Raw genomic sequence first — 18,768 nt, 5'->3', positions numbered from 1 at the left:
ATCAAACTACTGTATATCAATCCAGAAGCTTCAGTTTATATTAACAACATTAATTCAGACTACTTTAAACTAGAATGTGGTACCAGACAAGGATGCCCCTTGTCACCACTACTTTTTGCAATTGCCATTGAACCACTGGCACTGGGATTATCAGAGAAGGACTTGAACAGAACATTTCTCCATATGCAGACGATATGGTACTGTATATATCAGACCCACAAAACATTGTACCTGTAGTCCTAACAGCACTTACAGAATTTTCAAAGATTTCTGGTCTCAGAATTAATTTGAATAAAAGTGTGCTCTTCCCAGTGAATCCTCAAGCATACAATATTAGATTGGACACCTTCCCTTTTATTGTTGCAGATCAGTTTAAATACCTAGGGGTAAACATCACAAGTAAATATAAAGCTCTTTATCAACAAAATTTTGCCATCTGTATGGAAAAAATTAAGCAAGACTTGCATAGATGGTCAACCCTTCATCTCACTCTAGCTGGTTGAATTAACATTGTTAAGATGAATATCCTTCATAAGTTTCTCTTTTTATTTCAAAACATTCCACTATACATCAATAAATCATTTTTAAGCAATTAGATTCAACCATAACCTCATTTATTTGAAATTTAAAACATCCACGTATCCAAAGAGCGACCCTACAAAGACCTAAGGCAGAAGGACCTTCTACCTAACTTTCAGTTTTATTACTGGGCAGCAAACATACAAGCTATAAAAAACCTGGACATGGACACAAATAGATGAACATACACAGGCTTAGTCCGCAATAGAAATAAAATCCTGCAGTACTTATTTATATTCCCTGCTATGTGCCCCTATAAATAAAAGTTATCGCCAATATACTAACAATGCAATTGTGCTTCACTCACTCAGAATATGGAACCAATGTAGGAAGCATTTTAAGATAGAGAAGCTTTTATCTGTGGAACCTCTGCACAAGAACCACCTTTTTCAACCCTCGCAAACATATGCAGTTTTTAATATCTGGAAAACATTTGGGATTGAATCACTTAGAGATCTGTACATAGACAACGTCTTAGCATCCTACGAACAATTACATTCCAAATTTAACTTTCCAGCAACATATTTCTTTCACTAACTTCAAATTAAAAACTTTGTTAAACAGAACCTATGCTGGAAAAATATTGCTGAGTTTTGAGGACTCAGACAGCATTTCTGCAATATATAAAACCATTTTTCAGTCCCTCCCTTTCAAAGATCCAAGAGGACAGTGGGAAAAGGATCTCTCACTCAACATATCAGAAAAGGAGTGGAAAGCAGCAATGCAGAGAATTCACTTGAGCTCCATATGCACAAGGTATACAATTATTTAACTCAAAATTATATATCAATCACATCTGTCTTGTTTAAAATTGTCCAAAATGTTTCCAGGGCAAGATCCAACCCTGCGAACGCTGCAATCAAGTTCCTGCCTCACTGGGTCACATGTTTTGGGCCTGCACCAAATTAACATCATTCTGGACCAAAATCTTTAAATGCCTTTCAGACAGTTTTGGTGTCACAATCCCTCCTAACCCATTAACAGCTGTATTTGGTGTGCTCCCAGTTGGGCTTAAAGTGGAGAAGGACAAACAAACTGTAAATGCCTTTACTACACTATTGGCACGTAGACTTATCTTGCTAAACTGGAAGAATCCTAACTTTCCTCTTTTAAGTCAGTGTATAACTGATGTTATAGATTATTTGAAATTGGAAAAAATCAAATTCTCACTTAGCGGATCTGTGCAGAAATTTTTCAAAACATGGCAGAATCTAATCAATAACATTTTAGAATAAGCTTTTTAAGCACTGAGAAAGCAGATTCTCTCCCCATTTCTTTTTCTTCTCCATTTACCTTTATCTGCTTATTAAACTTACAAATTTACTTATTTTTACTAGCTTTACGTTTTACTCTGTTGGCCATGCTCTATTTCTCAAGAGTGGGGGTTGATTTGTTTTCAATCCTATTTTTGTAAAAATTGATCTATTTGTATGGAATGATTACAATAATATCAATAAAATAAAAAATAAATAAATAAATATAAATAAATAAATATATGTGTGTGACACCCTGGAGGGGGTCTTAATCTACAACCCCAAGTCCATAAAATTTGAGATGCTGTGTAAAATGTAAATAAAAACTGAATCCAATGATTTACAAATCTCATAAACCAATAATTTATTCACAATAGAACATAGAAAACATATAAAATGTTGAAAGACATTTTATCATATTGTGAAAATTTTTTAAGTCATTTTGAATTTGATGGCAAGAAAGTTGGGATGGGGGAAAAAGGCTGGAAAAGTAAGTGGTACTAAAAAGAAACAGCTGAAGAAACATTTTGCAATTAATTAGGTTAATTGGAAACAAGTCAGTAACATCATTGGGTATAAAAAGAGCATCTTACAGAGGCAGAGTCTCTCAGAAGTAAAAAATGGCAGAGGTTCTATGCAAAAAAACTGTGTCTACAAATTGTGGAACAATTTCACAATAATGTTCCTCAATATAAAATTGTGAAGAATTTTAATATCTCATCATCTACAGTATATGATATCATCAAAAGATTTCAAGAATCCGGAGAAATCTCTGTGCACAAGGGAGAAGGTCGAAAATCAATATTGGATGTCCATGATCTTTGGGCCCTCCGGCAGCACTGTATGAAAAACATGCATGATTCTGTCATGGAAATCACTGCATGGGCTAAGGATCACTTCTAGAAATCATGGTCTGTGAACACAGTTCCTCGTGCCATCCACAAATTCAGGTTAAAGCTCTGTCATGCAAAGAAAAAGCCATATGTGTACATGATCCAGAAACACTGCCGTCTTCTCTGGGCCAAGGCCCATTTAAAATGGACTGAGGCAAAATGGAAAACTGTTCTGTGGTCAGAGAAATTGAAATTTAAAATTCTTTTTGGAAAACATGGACGCTGTGTCTTCCGGACTAAAGATGAAAGGAACCATCCGGCTTGTTATCAGCGCTAAGTTCAAAAGCCTCCATTGCTGATGGTATGGGGGTGCATTAATGACTATGGAATTGGCAGCTTACACACCTGGAAAGGCACTATCAAAGCTAAAAGGTATATATAGGTTTTAGAGTAACTTATGCTCCCATCCAGAGATGTCTTTTTCAGGGAAGCCCTTGCATATTTCAGCAAGACAATGTTAAACTGCATACTGGATCTATTAAAACAGCATGGCTTTGTAGTAGAAGAGTCCGGGTGCTGTACTGGCCTTCCTGCAGTCCATACCTTTCACAAGTTGAAAACATTTGGCACATCATAAAACAGAAAATACGACAAAGAAGACCTGGGACTGTTGAGCAGCTATAATCCTATATCAGACAAGAATGGGACAACATTTGTCTCCCAAAAGTCCAGTAGCTGGTATCCTCAGTTCCCAGATGTTTATGGACTGTTGTTAAAAGAAGAAGGGATGCTACACAATGTTCAACAGGGCCCTGCCCCAACCTTTTTCAGAAGTGTTGCTTTTCTTAAAATGGTACATTTTCTCAGTTTAAACATTTGATATGTTTTCTAGGTTCTACTATAAATAAAATATGAGTTTCAGATTTGTAAATTATTGCATCGTGTTTTTATTTACATTTTACTCAGCGTCCCCACTTTTTCAGAATTGGGGTTGTATTAATACTACAACTCATTTTTTCAATTACATAGATAATATGTTAAGAATTATTATTTGCCATTCATCATGCACCCAGCCATTCCTGTTAACCAAATTAATCCAACAGTTACCAAATCGTATGAATTAACATAGTCAGAGGCTGGACAATATTAATAAAGAATGATTTCACAGTACAGCACAGGCATTATATAATACATATTGTGAGAGGCCTCATTTTAGTTCTGGAAAACACATACAAAGATACCTCCATGACACTTTGAAGAAATATAATATGTAGGAAACTATTAGCATCTTTTAATGTTCACTGTCTGAGCCGGTGACCGAGTGATTTCTTAATTAGAGACACCGACTCTGCATCTTTGTAGTGTAGATTAATGGTTAAATGTTATGTCGATCCATATTTTTTACTTCTTGTATTATGCAATGTAAATATTTCCATGCATTGCTTGTCTTTTTCTGTGCCTTGAGTTAAATATATTTAGTATCATGATATATTTCACTCCAGATATAAATTTAAAATATGACTTGGATATTTTTAACGACTTATTTTTTGTGCTTCTTCATGTCCACAACAGTCTATCTGATGTGTGCAGAGTTTTTTTTTTCTAACATTAACCACTGTACTAAGTCTATTAAACCTGCTCACAAGGTTGTCTAAGTTAGTACATAAATTTGTTTCCCTTCTCCTACCCCAAGAAGCACACTGCAACTTCATTAAGTCTTGGTCTTGAGCCGCTGTTAATCTGTGCCTGTGAGGCACATTGCAATAGCACTAATCCCCAAAGTTAGTATTGTTATCATAAATATGAACTAAGACCGGACCAACATAAGATTATTAATAGCTCAGAGCACACTGCAACTGACCCAAAATGTAGACCCGAAAACATAAATAAATAACAAAAAATTAAAGATGAAGGCACAAAATATGCAAAAAATGTAATTGTCATATCTCAAAACCTAAGAATCATTATCTGACTTTTGTTTTTAACTTTTACAGCAGTTCATTGGTCTGTAAAAATATCTGAAACATAATTTTTAGATTTTGGAGGTCAAGGAATCAAGGGTTCCATTTATTTAATTGTTTTTGTTTAAACATATTTTTAATGATACTAAACTTGAAATGCTTTCTCTCCCTTTGTCATCTTGTTTTTTTATGGGAAGGGCCATTTAACAGTGCACTAAGGCTCAGGATTGCTGGGATACATGTGGCCACAAGGTAGAACTTGGAAAGGACAGTCACACTAGTTTGAAAATCTAGTCCTGAACCTAAAAATGACACCAATTGCAGTCCTGCATGTTGATTCTAATTGAGGTTTAAACACCTTTTTCAGCCATAAGGCTGATGAGTTTGGATGCCAGAGGTGAAGTATTGGCAAGGGCTCGGCTGGCTGAAGAAAGAGAGGTCAGATTATTGAGAAGACAAAGGGAAGAAATGCCCAGTATAGAACATTTCTGTTGTTCTTATTATGTTTAATTTTTATTTATCTTAAAATCTAAAAATAGTAACATATTTAATAGAATTGTCTACATTGTAATGTGTATAAATAAGCCGCAGACAAAGGGAAAATCTAGTGATAACATTTGTTTGTACTTTTACTTTTGTATATTTTGGGGTTTTTAATCATAAGAATTTCAATTCTGATGTTATTTGCCCATTCTGCTTTGTAATTTAAAAGTTTATTTTCATTGATATCTTAGTTTCCTTAATTTATGCAATGCTGTTTTGAAGGTTAAGTGACCATACTCATAGCAGTAATAACAGCAGAAGGATTATATATTATCCCTCAGTCAATGCAAAAACCTCTTCATCTTCATAGTGTTAATTATCTTTTCTTCCAAGGAGGCCCTAGTGTTAGGATCTTGTGTTAAGATTACAACCACGTTCTGTGAACCGACTTTCGATTTTTATTTAAATCTTTGATTCTGGTTTCTGATTCCTGTTTTGGCATCCTGATGTCACTATTTTACTTCTTCCTAAGACCACGCCCCCATTGTCATTTTTGGTAAATAATTCTCCCTAATAGAGCAGTGTGAAGCATGTATAGAGTACAGATGGAATTTCAATCTTATGCTCAACAGATACACCCCAATCCAACCCCATCTCCTTGCCTGCTAGTCTTATACTAAAACATGAGATAAAGATTATTTCCATGTTATAAAAATAATGGGAACATGCATCATAGACTGCAAAACCAAGAATTCACTTGAAAAACACAGAGTGCTGGTAAAAGAATTGATTTTGACAGCAAAGTACACCAAACAAAGGCAGCAGTTTAATTTGAAGAAATTTGACTCTGGACCATTGGGAAATGATCATGTGTTCTGGTAAGTACAGATTTACCCTGTTCCAGAGTGATGGGCACATCAAGGTAAGAAAAGAGGTGGATGAAGTGATTGACCGACCCATCATGCCTAGTGCCTACTGTACAAGCCTGTGGGGGTAGTGTTATGATCAGGGGTTGCTTCAGTTGGTCAGGTCGAAGTTCAGCAAGTTATGTGCCCAAAAGAGTAAGGTCAGCGGACTACTGAATGACCAGGTTTTTCCATCAATGGATTTTTTCTTCCCTGATGGCACAGGCATTTTCCAAGAAGACAGTGCCAGAATTCATCAGGCTCAAACTGTAAAAGAGTGGTTCAGGGATCATGAGACATTATTTTCACACATTGATTGGACACTAGAGGCCAGATCTCAACTCCAATGAGAATTTTTTTGATTAGCTGGAGCTACACAGTGGTCTGCTTGTCCCATCATCAATACAAGATCTTAGCAAAAAATTAATGCAACTCTGGAATGAAAAAAAAAGTTTTGACATTGCATAAGCTTATCGAAACAATACCATGGCAGATGTGTACCATAATCAAAGCTAAAGGCAGTCCAATGAAATACTAGAATGTGTGAATTGTTTTTTTGGCCAGATGGTATATGTTGAGAAGGAAGAAGCTGATTACAGCAGATCAAATTGACCCTGACCTACACAAATCTTTTCATAGGGTGCCCCATAAGAGGCTTTTTATCACACTTCAAGGAGTAATTTAAGATGCAGTATTCAAATGGTGGAAGAATTGGTGTAAACACAGAAAGCATAATGTTACGATACAAGAAACTACATTTAATATCTTTTCAAAAAGGCATGGGCAAAATTCAGCAATGGTAAGACACTGTATGCAGCAATGACATTTAATATGAAAAAGTCTTTTATCTTGAATATAGAAATACGGTATGAAATGTGATTGAACAATATGGGCAATGGAGCTAAAAAGTGCATCTTAGGAGAAAAATCTGAGAATCTTAGTGAACTTGCCCTTGTTGACTTGGCAATATATTCTATAGAAGTCATTAAGGAAGCAGACTTGATGCTTGATTATTTACTATGTGGAGTATAACTCAACACTCTCTTGACATGGAGGGAAAGTTGTGTGAAGTTCTGATCTCTGCATTACAGGAAACCGATTACAGAGCTGCAGAGTATGAGCAAAAGATCAGTCCGTTCGTATCAAGTAAATAGAGATTTAGAGGTGGCATGATATAAGCACTTAAACATAAGAAGGAAAGATCAAAGGTGAATCCATCCATCTATCCACTATTCTTGCCTTTAAGTAACGGTTTCAACAGGAACACAAGGGCACAAGTGTAAGGAATCTAAAAGATACAGCTCAGAAAAATTTCAGCAAGTAATTTTTCATTCAGAGAATGTTAAAGAAATGGAGCAAGTTACTAAGCCATGAAGTTTAAAGTAATGTCTTGAAAATATTTTTGACAATATTTTGGAAACTCTGGGGAAACAGGAAATGACAAACTATTCTGGGCGGAGTGACTGGTTCATTTCAGAACATTTTTATGTATATTTGTTGCTTGTCATTAAAGTTCAGTTTTATAGTTAAGAATCTACATTTCTAAAACTAGCAAGTAGGCAATATAATATGGGAAACCACAAACAAGACCAACAGGATGAACCTAATTATGAAGAAATAATAGGTGGAAAACATGCTGAAATGAGAATTTTTTAAATTGCATTGTAATGTGCATTTGGAATCTTCTATGTTTGGTGTTGTCAGTTGCAAACATAATTTGATGTGCAGTGAACATTGTTGCGTCTGTCTATTTCTACACAAAACTAATAATCATTCTGCTAATATAATTAGTATTAGAAATATAGGGCGGTCCAGATCTAACTATGCAATTATTGCATTGCATTGCATTGAAAGTTGCATAGTTATATCTGGACCACCCTGTACACAAAACAAAATTATCTGAGCTGCAATGCTACAAAAACATGAAGAAGTGGAGTTTTTTTCTAGTGAATCAGCTAAATTAAGCTAATGTTTTTTTTCTTTTTTGAAGCTTATCATTACTTTAAATAACATCCATCAGGGTTTGCTATCAATTATATTTAGCAATAAAGCCTGAACAGGATTAATATCTTACTTAGCAGCTCAGGTTCTCCAAGTTACAGTATATGCTGTATTGTATAAGAAAATGCAACAAAAAATAGTCATGTCTTTATTTCCTTTACAGAGTTGAAGAAAGTTTTAAAACACTTTTCTGGGCAATATTTGGATTATCAGAAGTTAAATCTGTTGTGATTAATTATAGCCATAAATTCATTGAAAATATTGGCTATGTCCTGTATGGAGTTTACAATGTGACCATGGTTATCGTCCTATTGAATATGCTGATTGCAATGATCAACAACTCCTTTCAAGAAATAGAGGTAATTTTACAGTTTTTCATATTCACAGAGTGTACATTACATGTGTGGTATGTTAATGAGACACATAAAAAGATATACATTTAAAATCAAGGTATATATCTGCCATATAATACAGATGTCATAAAGACTTGACTTGACTTGCTTTAATTAGCTGTTTAAACTGACGGGAATGTGCTTTACTAATCATTTCTAAAGGCTTATACAGTTTAAATATCACTTTATTTTGCCTCCTACATATTCTTAGAAAATGCACAGACCATCAAGAAAGAAAAGATAATTATTCAGTATAGAAAAGATTAAAAAAGAGTACTGATAGCTGAAAATACGACCCTTTTTGACTAATGGGTTGTGTCATTGCTTTCCCGGCAGCTGAAAGGGACTCAATAATTCTATAATCCTTTGTCTATAAGACCTGTCATTACAGCAGCCATTCATCCTTGTAGATGCCTCAATTGCTACCATATAATGAATAAGAACAGCTGCCTAATTTCTGAAGAGTTAAAAACTTTGGAGCATCCAAATGTCCACATCTTCTTTAGTGTAAAATACTGATAGCACAATCAGTCACCTTTTTCTACCAACATACTGTATATGATTTTAAGTAAAGAATTTGGTTACCTTTAAAAATCATTTTGCTGGATCTAAGCAATTCAGTAGAACATACTGCAATGAAACTGGAAACATTTCATTTTTAATTAATTTTTGATGTCGGTAGTCATCTACCAGTGATACCTGGGCATTACACCTATTTTCTGATTAAGGTTATGTTTTAGATCAGAATGGCTAGAGCATATGTGGCAGATAAAGTATAATGTCAGTAAATGTTAAGTATTACACATAGAAAGTAAAAATTATTAGATTTGAATACACAATGGGAGGTGACAGTGTTCAAAAGCCATTAAGAAGGCAAACAGAATGTCAGGTTATATAGCACGATGTGTAGAGTACAAATCCAAGGAGGTTAATTTCAAGCTTATTAATAATAATAATAATAATTCTTTGCATTTATATAGCGCTTTTCTCACTACTCAAAGCGCTCAGCAATTGCAGGTTAAGGGCCTTGCTGAAGGGCCCAACAGAGCAGAGTCTCCTTTGGCATTTACGGGATTCAAACCGGCAACCTTCCGATTGTCAGTGCAGATCCCTAGCCTCAGAGCCACCACACCACACCACAGTGGAACTCACCACTGGTGAGGCCTCATCTGGAGTACTGTCTGTAATTTTGGTCTCCAGGCTACAAAAAGGATGCAGCAGAGCAAGAAAATGTCCTGAGAAGAGTGATGAGCCTCATTCCAGGTCTATATAGGATAATTATGAAAAAAGATTAAAAGAGCTGAGCCTTTTCAGTTTAAGCAAAAGAAGATTAAGAGGTGGCATGGTTGAAGTTTATTATTATGAAGAGAATTAGTACTATTATTACTAATTATAATAATTAGTAGTAGACTATTATTTTACAATGAGATCATCAAGAACATGGGAACATAGTTGGAAACTTGTTAAGGGCAAATTTCATAATAACATTAGAACGTTTTTCTTTACACAAAGAACCATAGACATTTGGAATAAGCTACCAAGTACTGTGGTAGACAGTAGGACTTTAGAGACTTTCAAAATTAGACTTCTTGTTTTTTTAGAAGGATTAAGTAGATAGGACTGGTGAGCTTTGTTGGGCTGATTGGCCTGTTCTTATCGAGATTGTTCTAATGTTCTAATATCCAGAGTGCAATCAGCACAAGGTGGATACTCAATCTAAACACAGTACCATGTTGACTGTTCAGCTTGATGTTATTATTCTTTCTGTGTGAGGAAACATGATCTGTAAATATAAGTACTAAATACTACATCTAAATAAGTACAAGAAAAATAAGAACTATATATTATATATAAATACTTAGTTATGACAAAGATATCTGTAGTATTTTCAGACAGCATCAATTAATCTTACCGTATGCATATGTAGTTGCACTTACACAATGATAGAAAAGATAGCTCCATTGTTAATATTATTGACACAAAATGGAAGTTAATGATTCATAGCACAAATACTCTTTGTCATTTTGTGACAAGCAAAGTAATTCACTTTAAAACTGTACATCATACACATATTTCAAAATGAAAATAGTGTAAATTATAGCCAGAACATTAGTATTGCAAATGATTTCAAAAAGTACCAGCCTTGTTAGGTCATATGCTTTGGGACTGCCTCATTCACAGTTCATTTTTGGGGAAAGGTTTTGGTTTTATAATCACTCCTAAACCCTTAATTGCATTATTTAGAGTAATTCTAGATACGATGAGATCTCCTATACCATATTGCCTGTATATCAACTAATTTTGCTTAACTGGGAGAATCCAATCCCTTCTCTATAAATCACTGAGAAAGTGATGTCTTATCTAAAACTAGAAACAACTAAACTTCCCTACAAGGAATAGTATGAAGCTTTTTCAGAACTTGGCAAGAATTCATTAATTTTCTTCACAAATACCCTGCCAGGCCTCTGCCTTTGTTCTGCTTTTCTTTTGATTTTTTAAATACATGAAGACCTGTTTCATAATGGACCTTTTGTTTATATGGCTCTTTGAATTGTAGGGGTCGGGTTTTTATTATGAATTTTGAAACTGCCAGCAATTTTTTTTATTGTTTTTTCTACTTTTTGTGATTTGATTTTTAGAACTGATAGAAATAAAGAAAACGATGGCCAGCAAAGAATATATGAAAATTGCTTGCAGAATGTTAGAATACAGATGAACCAGCAGGTTCTTGGAATGCCTGACTTTTTGGGGGGTTTGGGTGGCCTAGAGGACTAGTGCTGTTAAAATACAAAATAGAAAGGTTCAAAGATATTAAATGGGCTGAGTAAAAACAATTGTTTCAAGGTTATTTACAGTGAGAGATCAGGCAAAATGACACCTTCTATTGGCTAAATACAAATATTTACAATATGCAAGCTTTCGAGGCAACTCGGGCCCCTTCTTCAGGCATGATGTAATACAGAAATCAGAATTCCCTGTGTTTATATAGACACTAGGACAAACAAAACTAGGAAAACCTTTAAGTGAGATTCTTAGATGTAAAAAAATTAATAAACCTATCCAGGCTAAGATTCATTTAGCAAGAGAGGAGAACGATGTATATTATAAGTGTGTATGGTTGGATTCCTTATCATGATGCCTTTCAGGATAAGATTTTCCTTTTTGTATTTTGTTAAGAAGAAGATTTTCCTGTTAAGGTGTGCCAGTTTCTTCCATTGGGTCTTCAATTCCATGTAGTAGCAGTAAATTTCAGTGTCTTGTATATCTGTAGTACTAGGGTGTTATACTGTGTTAGCCATTATGGATGTAGTGAAAAGTCAAGCAAAATGACACCTTTTATTAGATAACTAAAAAGATTACAATATGCAAGCTTTCGAGACAACTTAGGCCCCTTCTTCAGGCAAGATGTAATGCAGAAACCGGAATTCCTTTTGTTTATATAGACACTAGGAAAGATACAGCATTGGAAAACACAGGAAAGCAATGACACTTAACTTTGTAAGAACTGATGAGTTTAATTTCATCTTCTTCATTAAAGGGACAATTTCTATAAACATGAATGCAGCAAAAACTGAGATAGAATGAAAAGATCTGGTTAAAATTGTACTTTTTTGCTGTTTGATTCTTCTGGCAATACTTACCATTATCCTTCGACCAGCCATTTATGAACCATCGTGATCAATCTTTTCGAGCATTATGGTGCACATCACATCTTTTGCCTTTTTTCCAGCTGTTTTTAAATTATTGTGAATAACTTTTTACAATTGTCTGTGCAGTTTTAATAATTCTTTTTGAAACTATTAGTTCTGGAGGTTCACCTGTTTGAGAAAACATACACTTATTCAGGCCTTTTCCTTCCAGATCTCCCACTCTCTCCGTACACCTGGAGCCTCATGTATAACACCATATGTAGATGGCATATGGACAAAACTAGAAACGTGCATACACACAAAAAATTCAGATGCATACCACTGTGCATGAGCAAAGTTCTGCACACTTTATAAATCCTAATCAATATGAATTTTAAAATACTTACACGTGACTACAGCCACCCTGACTCCTCCCAGAATGTTGCCTATTTGAATATGCAAATCATTATAAAAAGCCCCTTCCATTCTGTGTTTTTTAAAAGACAATGTCAAAATCACGTGTAAAAAAGAAGAAATTCCATGAATCCAAAATGGAGGTCCTGCTCAGTGAAGTGGAGGCAAGGAAAAACATACAATTTGGTGGTTAAAGCAGTGATATAAGCAACAAAAGGAAAGTGATGGAATGTCACAGCGTAGTGGAGGCACTCCAAACTTCAATTTCAGAAAGTCACACAGTGCACAAAATAAAAAAGAAGCATACCTGAAGTGTAAATAATTTTCATATTTAATAAGATAAACAAACAGGGAGCAGAGGCAGTATTACTGTTTGTTCTATTTCAGACAATATTACAAAAGGTGACTCCCATGCTAGGGACACGAATCCACGCAGTGATGGTACTGCTGCGGTGAGCACATCTTTAGACACTACCTGTGCACACAACCATGCCTTGGAAAACACTGAGGAAACATCTGGCTGTGTGCTGACGGATGCTGTTCTGGAGTAACAAAATGCAATAGTGGATGCTTTAAGAGATGTGGAGAAAGGTACAAGCAAGCAACAATTGTGTCCAAAATTATGCAGCAAGCTACATGCTTGCACAATGCAACACACTTTCAGCGGACTATAGAGCAGCACATTAATAGAGTGGAAATACTTTCTATTTACATAAACAAATTCATTCTCTGAAGGCGCCTTTATAGCAATGTGTCCGCAGTTGACTGCTCCAATTACATTGGGAAAACCAGACATTGCAGTGAATTGCAGTGTGCTGTTTGCCTGTTCAACCACTGGTTAGGAAATCTAATATATCTGGATGTCAAGCAGATAATATCATCCCATATAGCTGGCATGCCGTGACTCAGTGATGACTGAGAAATAGCCAATTGGTCAGCCAGTTCATGCTGAAAAGCTCCTGTGGTTAAAAATCCGAGGGTGGAGAGAACTTGCAAAGGAAGAGGTACAGAACAATTCCTCAAAGTCCGCCTTTGTAAAGCCAGCCCCAGATCAGCACACAGCTCCAAGAGGACAGCTCTTGGAAGTCTAAAATGACATCATCATGGGACAATAAATCAGTATGATCTCTAAATACGCTGTAGCAGTAGGGAGCGCTAGAGCTCCCTTGAACCCTCAGATACCACTCCAAACACCAGGTAAAACTCCAATTATTATTTATTTTATTATAATACTGTGCACAAAGCACCCTCCACTCCACACTACACATACAATACACTATAATCAATAATCAATTCACCAATCCTCCTCTCCCAGACGCGTTGCCACCCTTCCACCCAGCTCAGCTCAACGTCTGGGCTTTCCCATGGTCCTTTTATATTCCCCAACCCGGAAGTGGTTCCAATCCTACATTCCATGATTCCTTATCACTTCCGGGACAGATTAAAAGTCCTTTTCTTCAACCCGGAAGCACGTCGTTTCTTCCGGTCATGTGATCATGACGTATTTCTGGGTTATAGGGCACGTAGCACTCTACAAGCCTCCCTACAGCGGCTCCTGGTGGTCCTCATGGTATTCAGCAGGGTTGTTTATAAAAACTACATTGTCCATAATGCCCTGCTGGAATTTGGGGACCTTCCATGCTGCCGGGAGGAGTCCATCTAGCGGCCTGGGGGTGTGGACTGGAATATTTGGCCTGCCATCCCTCACAACGTGTTCTCTTCTAATTTTCCCATTTGCAATGTCTACTAACAACACTAAAGCAGCCATGGTAGCTAGAATAGTTTTGCTATTCCATGCATCATTACAGTGTTACAGAATGATTACAATCAAGAAGCTTAAATTGTTAAATGATACGCAATTAATTTTGGTATATATGATAAAGACCAAATCATGGAATGCAAGAAAGGGAAACTACACAGGAACAGTAGAACTCTTTTGTTGCTGTGTGCCACCCATTTACAAAATCGACCAAAAACGTGTGTATGCATGGTCTGAGACTGCCGTGAAAATGTCTGTAGCTTTGTGCCAAGTTTAGTTTTTATACATCTCGATGTGAGCATAGAAACGGACATATGGTACAGTTTTATGTCTGAACGCCGTTTATACATGAGGCCCCCGGCCTTCTAAGGAACCCTTTAAATGTCTTGTACCCTCAATCAACCCCATATCTACACAGCAGGTGTGTATGTGTGGACAAGGTAAGTGATCTAAAGAGGCTTAAACCAGAGAATGTGTTCACAGATAACTGGCACATCAGGGGACATATAAAATGGTCCACCAGTTATGTGATTTGTAGACAATAGGACTTGACCAGATTTGCGCAAAGGGGAGGAACCAAGGCCAAAAAACTCAAAAGGGATCTTTAAAAGGAGGAAATTTCAAAGTTCATCACATCACCACTTTAGAAGTCTGTGCAAGCAGGTAATGAGTTGTCAGAGAACCCTGCCAGGCTGCTAAGGACTGCTTCACCTCTGTGACTCACATCAAGAAGATTTGCTGCTAAATTCCACCTCAGCCCTTTGTCCGAGATACAGATTTGACTAGTGAACAAGTATGGTTGGATGATCTTTATTTTGACACTCTGGTTTTTCACTCATAGTTCTTTTGTCTCAATTTGGTTTTATTTGTTTTGTGACCAGTGTTTTGTAATCCTTATCCAACAATGATTATGATTTAACTCTGTGGCTTTCAGAATAAACTACAGCATTGGAAAATACTTTTTTTTTGTTTCTTTCCTTCCTAAAGAAATGTGCATATTCTGCTCTGCTGCAATTGACACCTCAGCAACTACTCTCTAAATCTTTTTTGCTAGCAGATTATTCAGGGTGGTTCACATCTGTCAAAGAACACTATCCTTACTATAAAAGAAGACAGATTAATTTCTTTTTAGCAGGGATTTACACAGAATGACCAAGAAGTATATGCAGATGCTTGATTCCTAGACAATTCTACACCCTTTGACTGATCTGGACCAAATTTGGCATTCAGTCATATGAAAAAGAAAGTACTCCCTCTTTCAATTCTAAGGTTTTACATATCAGGACATAATAAAAAATCATCTTGTCTTTAGTAGATCCTAAAATTAGATGAATACAACTTCAGATGAATAACAACACATGACATATTACACTGTGTCATTATTTATTTAACAAAAACTAACCCCAAATGCAGAATCAGTGTGTAAAAATTAAGTACACTCTTACTGGTTCCATAGGAAGTTAGAGGGTAAGTAGCAGCCAGGTGCTGCTAATCAAATGCACTTGACTAACTGATCATCAGCAATTGTGACCACTCCTGTAAAAGCAGACGTTTTGGCAGTTTGCTTGTCTGGAGCATTCAGGTGTGTGTTAACACAATGCCAAGGAGGAAAAATATCATCAATGATCTTAAAAAAAGCAATTGTTGATCCCCATCAGTGTGGGAAGGGTTATAAGGCCACTTCCAAACAATTCGAAATCCATCATTCTACAGTGAGAAACTAGAAAACATTCAAGACAGTTGTCAGTCTTTCCAGGAGTGAACATCCCAGCAAATTCACTCCAAAGTCAGACTGTTAAATGTTCAGAGAAATTGCAAAAAACACAACAGCTACATCTCAGACTCTACAGGCATCTATTAGCATGTTAAATGTTAAAGTTCATGACAGTACAATTAGAAAAAGACTGAACAAGTATGACTTGCCAGGAGAGAGCCTCTGCTCTCTAAAAAGAACATAGCAACACAAAGGTTTACAAAGTTGCATATGAACAAACGACAAGACTTCTGGAATAATGTTCTTTTGGTCAAACAAGACCAAAGTGGAGATGTCTGGCCATAATGCACAGCACCACGTTTGGCAAAAACAAACACAGCATATCAGCCCAAACACTTCATACCAAATGTTAAGCACAGTAATGGAGGGGTGATGATTTGGGCTTGTTTTGCAGCCATAGGACCTAGGCACTTTGCAGTCACTGAGTCGACCATGAACTCCCCAATATACCAAAGTATTCTGAAGTCAAATGTGAGGTCATCTGTCCGACAGCTAAAGCTTGGCCGAAATTGGGTCATGCAACAGGACAATGATCACAAGCACACCAGCAAACCTACTACTGAATGACTGAAGAAGAAAAGAATCAAGGTATTGTAATGGCCCAGACAAAGTCTAGACCTCAACCCGACTCTAATGCTGTGGCAGGGCCTTAAGAGAGCTGTCCATAAACTGAATACCCTCAAGCCTCAATGAACTGAAGCAACAATGTAAAGAAAAGTGGGCCAAAATTCCTCCATAATGATGTGAGAGTCTGATAAAGTCATACAGAAAACCATTACTTCAAGTTGCTTCTACAAGCTGTTGAATCATGGGGTGTGCTTAGTTTTTCACACAAGACTTCTCCATTTTGTGTTCATTTTTGTTAAATAAATAATGACACTGTGGTATTTGTTTTGTGTTGTTTTACACCTGAGGTTAGATTTAAATTATTTTAGAACCTAGTAAGGACCAGATTTTTTTTATTATGTCCTGATACGTAAAACAAAAGAACTGTAAGAGGGTTTACTTTCTTTTCCATATGATTGTAGTTGCTTTCTAAAACCATATGTACAAGACAGACTCTTTTGGAAACCACAATTTTGAACCTGAGGGTCCAGTGTGATTTTGTTTTTCATTTGTGCTACAGTTTTATTTGTGCTACATAATAGCAGAGACATTGATAAGAGAAACAGTGTTGATGATGAATGGAACAGCTAGCAATAACAAAATGATCACATTTATGTGAAAAATACATAAATCTTTACGTTCTTTCGTAACCCATTCTACAAATATACTCGATCAACACCCAGTACTTTAGCTAGTACAACTAATTATTCTCAGCATATTTTATATATATATATTTTTTTGAAAGAAGGCACAGAAGGAACAGTGTAACTTGCTTACCCGGCCAGGAGGCCACAGTGGATGGACAGTTTAACGTAAGAGGCAACCCAGCTAGGATGGCTGATGATTCCTATCCCAGATGGGAATTTGGGATGTAGTGGATGCACTTTGACAGTTTATCCCCCAACATGGAAGATTGCCGTGCTTCTCTAGTCAGCTCCAAATTTAGGGTATCATAAGATCTTTGGGTGTCACCAAGAGGGTGTTGCTGAAAGAAGTTCTCCATGCTTTGGGGGGCATTAATTAACATGAATAAATGGATGAATGTAAATAAATGTATCTTTGAGACATGTGTATTGTAATTAATTTATAGAATATATTATTTCCGTCATAGTACGTTAAGGTTCTTTGGCACAATGCCACAGATGTTCCACTCATATTACTGTCTCTTTAACACTGTGCAGTGTGAGTGATAAAAGATATTCTGTATAAAATACCTATCTACTCCTTACTTAAAATGTAATTAGCTGAACACTGTCTCAGTTCTGTTATTCTTAAGTAAATATAATGCTACTAAATGCCCCATTACAGTCAACTAGTGAATGAAAAAGCCTTGAATAGCACAACAAATGTTTTAATTAAATAATGTATTTTATAAATAACATCATTAAATTTAAGACTTCAAGGTTTGTATATTGAAATATATGTATGTATATATATATATATATATATATCCTGTTTCTCCCTTTTTTGTATATCATTTTTGAAAGTGGTCTGTTTTTCAATTTAAGAAACACCATGGTACCTTGGAACCATAAAACCTTTTCAGTGAAATGTATTTCACACAAAATCATCATTAATCTTCTCTCCCTTTACCAAGATATTCCATTCTTGGCTCACAGCTGGTCAGCTGTTGTAGTTTAGCTGGATATTAATGTTCCTTGTCCATTCCCATTCAGACTTACTTCTCTTGGGTGTCATTTAATTAAATATGCTACCAAATGACTAGGAACATGCCCTTGACAATTGTATACAGGCAGATAAATTACTTGACATTTTTAGGGTCTTGCTGAAAAATTCTTACAAGGAAATTAAATTACGCATCCTGTTTCTTCTATGACTTAACTAAATGTATATAGCTGATATATAAATTGTCATGTAATGATGTAGAGAGGAGTGCCATATAATGATTTATAAAGAACATAAATATTAATTATCAGATTGCTAAATACGGAAGGGGTATAGGACATAAAACAGAAACCCATAAAGGCACTGTGAACACTCTATCCAATATTGGTGATATGGCACAGCCACAGAAAGGAATAGCATTTTAGTACAAGGGCAGTTCATAGTTTGCATCTTAGAAGCCCAAGAGAAAGAGGAGAGCCAACAGCAAGAGTAAATCTCTAAAAACAACAAAGAAGGGAGAATGTCATTTTTATTAATTAGGTCTTGCCATATT

At 36.0% G+C, this 18,768-nt stretch overlaps 1 protein-coding gene across 1 annotated transcript in view; it reads left to right on the top strand.

Moving 5' to 3' along the window:
- The window catches only part of trpc6a (transient receptor potential cation channel, subfamily C, member 6a), a 152,015-nt gene that overhangs the window by 109,262 nt on the left and 23,985 nt on the right, over positions 1-18,768 (top strand). Inside the window, exon 8 of the mRNA XM_028800286.2 lies at positions 8,179-8,374. Within this exon, the coding sequence (XP_028656119.1) occupies positions 8,179-8,374 (196 nt within the window). The remainder of the gene's footprint in view (positions 1-8,178; positions 8,375-18,768) is intronic.

The sequence above is a fragment of the Erpetoichthys calabaricus genome, chromosome 4 (assembly GCF_900747795.2).
Source record: "Erpetoichthys calabaricus chromosome 4, fErpCal1.3, whole genome shotgun sequence".
Taxonomy (NCBI): domain Eukaryota; kingdom Metazoa; phylum Chordata; class Cladistia; order Polypteriformes; family Polypteridae; genus Erpetoichthys; species Erpetoichthys calabaricus.
Note: the sequence above shows the minus strand (reverse complement) of the source record. Positions and strands in the feature narration are given on the sequence as shown.